The sequence below is a fragment of the Sinocyclocheilus anshuiensis genome, unplaced genomic scaffold, assembly GCF_001515605.1.
Source record: "Sinocyclocheilus anshuiensis isolate Anshui unplaced genomic scaffold, SAMN03320099.WGS_v1.1 scaffold612, whole genome shotgun sequence".
Lineage (NCBI taxonomy): Eukaryota > Metazoa > Chordata > Actinopteri > Cypriniformes > Cyprinidae > Sinocyclocheilus > Sinocyclocheilus anshuiensis.
In genome coordinates, this window is record NW_015554098.1 from 215,221 (window position 1) to 217,594 (window position 2,374).

Sequence of the window (2,374 nt, forward strand, 5' to 3'; positions counted from 1 at the left end):
TTTAGTCTTTGCAACTTCAGGGATCTTATCTATGCACAATCAGCTTGTAACACTCCAAAGAGAAAGGAAAACTTGAAATCGCATCATATGACCCCTTTAAGCTTCATAGCATTAAAATACTTTTTTCCTATTTCAGGTTTATGCACAAAAAATGTTAAACACTGCAGGGCTTTCAACACTGCTGGGTCTGCAGATGTCAGCTTCTGTCACATGGCATTTGAATTGGGTCTAACTGTTTGTATGAACAATGGTAGATAAGGCAATATTTGGGAAACCTGTTTAGAAAAAGTAATCATGTTTGCAATTCCATTTGGTGCTGCTAGCGGTTCAGAAATTACAACGCAGCTTTTAAGAAAGCATAACTTGTTCTCTCAAAAGCACCAGGAATCTGTAACCAAAAGTAACAATACAGAGCTGTTGCTTGAAGCCGTTTGTTAGAGATATGCTGTGTCCCTATTCGCCTCCTTATACTATGCCCTAAAAGTATGTACTCTTTTTGTGAAGAAAAAGTACATACTTTTGAGTGTTTAGCAGAATAGGCAAGCTTTGGGACATACTACTTTGTCATAATTATGTCTTTAACAGAGCACTCTGTTGCCACCCTATCACCATTTAAACTGCCTGTCAATCATCTTCTCACCGTTAACATCACCCACATTTCGTTTAATTCAATTTCCTATGGTATTGGAGAGAAATGATCTTTCAACTCTCCCCATGTGTTTGCATAATACTGCATTTAAAAATGAATGACTAAATGTATCTTTATAAAAGATCTCAATGTTGTTGCAGATGGAATATAACGCAGATAGCATGAAATAAATATTTTTTCAACAGGTCACCTTACTCTACTTGTCCATCGGCCTCGCATATCCGCCATGTCTGTAGTTTTTTAACACTTTTAATTCACGTTTGTAATTCTAGTCTAATCCTCATCCAACACGCAATGGGTCGTGGGTATTAGCCCATGGGATTAGCTGTTAAGAGCGTGCACGGATCTGGACTTTAAATTTCCACCAGAAATAGTAAACCATCCAGGTACCTTTAGGATACTCATTTTAACAAACCACGATTTGGGACACACTAATTCTAATTTTGAATGTTATTTAGGATGGATAGTATGTGAATTGGGATGCAGCAATAGATTCTTAAGGCTAGAATACACTACACAATTTTTGCCCCGATTTTCCCATGATTTACAGTCCAACCAAGTTGATGCTAGTTGTCGAAAGTCAGAGCCAGTCCACAGATTTGAGTTCACAGATTTCATTGAAAATCACATAGTGTGTGATGATCACAGACTCCCATTTTTTTAGCTTCAGACTATGATTCCATCCATTGATCCTCAGGCGTTTAGTGTATGATGGCCAGTTTTCCTCTATGACTGCGTTTTAAAATTTGTTGCGATTTTAAAAGCCATGTAGTGTATTCCAGGCTTTAGTATTTCATCATATCATAACTGAGACACCACAGCAATGAAGCAGGAAGTTCCTGTCAATGCTAAGGCTTCCAGAGAACGCGCTAATCATATGACGCCAACAACAACAAAGGAAACAATTAGAAAACACTTTTCCCTTGAATCACTTGTCTCAGTAAGCAAATTAAAATGTTTACCTCAATCCTCTTATCCAGATCTTTACATTCTTGCACTAAACAATCTTTGGTACCATAGAAGAAGTACACTGCCTGTGAGAAAAGAAAATTGTCAGCACTGTCAGTCATGAATTTACAAAACACTTCTGTTTTTAATGAAAAGGGGGAACCTAGCAGTGTGTTGATACAGGAAAAGTTGTGTAATAGTCCTACTAGTAGTCGATAGATAAGTTTTTATAGGTACAGTGAACTTACTGCATTCATGTTTTATTGCATGTTTTATAGCTGCAAACTGAGGTGAGACATAGTTAGGGCAGGTTTAGTGTGGTATGGTTAGGTTTAAGGATGGGTTAAGGGGCAGGGTTAGGGTCAACAGTGTATAGATGTATCTAAAGAAATTAATTAAAAAACAAGATGTACATTTATGTACACAATAAGTGCACTGTATCAAAAAAAATGATTTAAAAGCTAGTACATAGTAGTTAAAGACATTTCATATAAAAAGGGTCCTTTTTATAATTGTGGATGTATAAATCAACTCCAGAGTCATGACATTTTCTCAGTTATATACAGTCTTTACACTGAAGAAATTATTTTGAAACAAGTATACTGTAAGCAAACTTAAGTCAAATAAAGGAAATTAGATGGTTTTACAGATATAAATGTTTTTACATTGAAATATGCAGCTTATCTTCACCATGTACAAGACACCACCCCCACAGCTTGCGGAGAATCAACAACTGGCTGACGATCTGAATGTGTTTTACTGCAGATTTGAAAAGGA

General features: G+C 36.4%; 1 protein-coding gene across 1 annotated transcript in view; it reads right to left on the minus strand.

The window, feature by feature from the left end:
- The window catches only part of dgke (diacylglycerol kinase, epsilon), a 12,831-nt gene that overhangs the window by 5,673 nt on the left and 4,784 nt on the right, over positions 1–2,374 (minus strand). Inside the window, exon 8 of the mRNA XM_016461807.1 lies at positions 1,612–1,683. Coding sequence (XP_016317293.1) covers positions 1,612–1,683 — 72 coding nt within the window. The remainder of the gene's footprint in view (positions 1–1,611; positions 1,684–2,374) is intronic.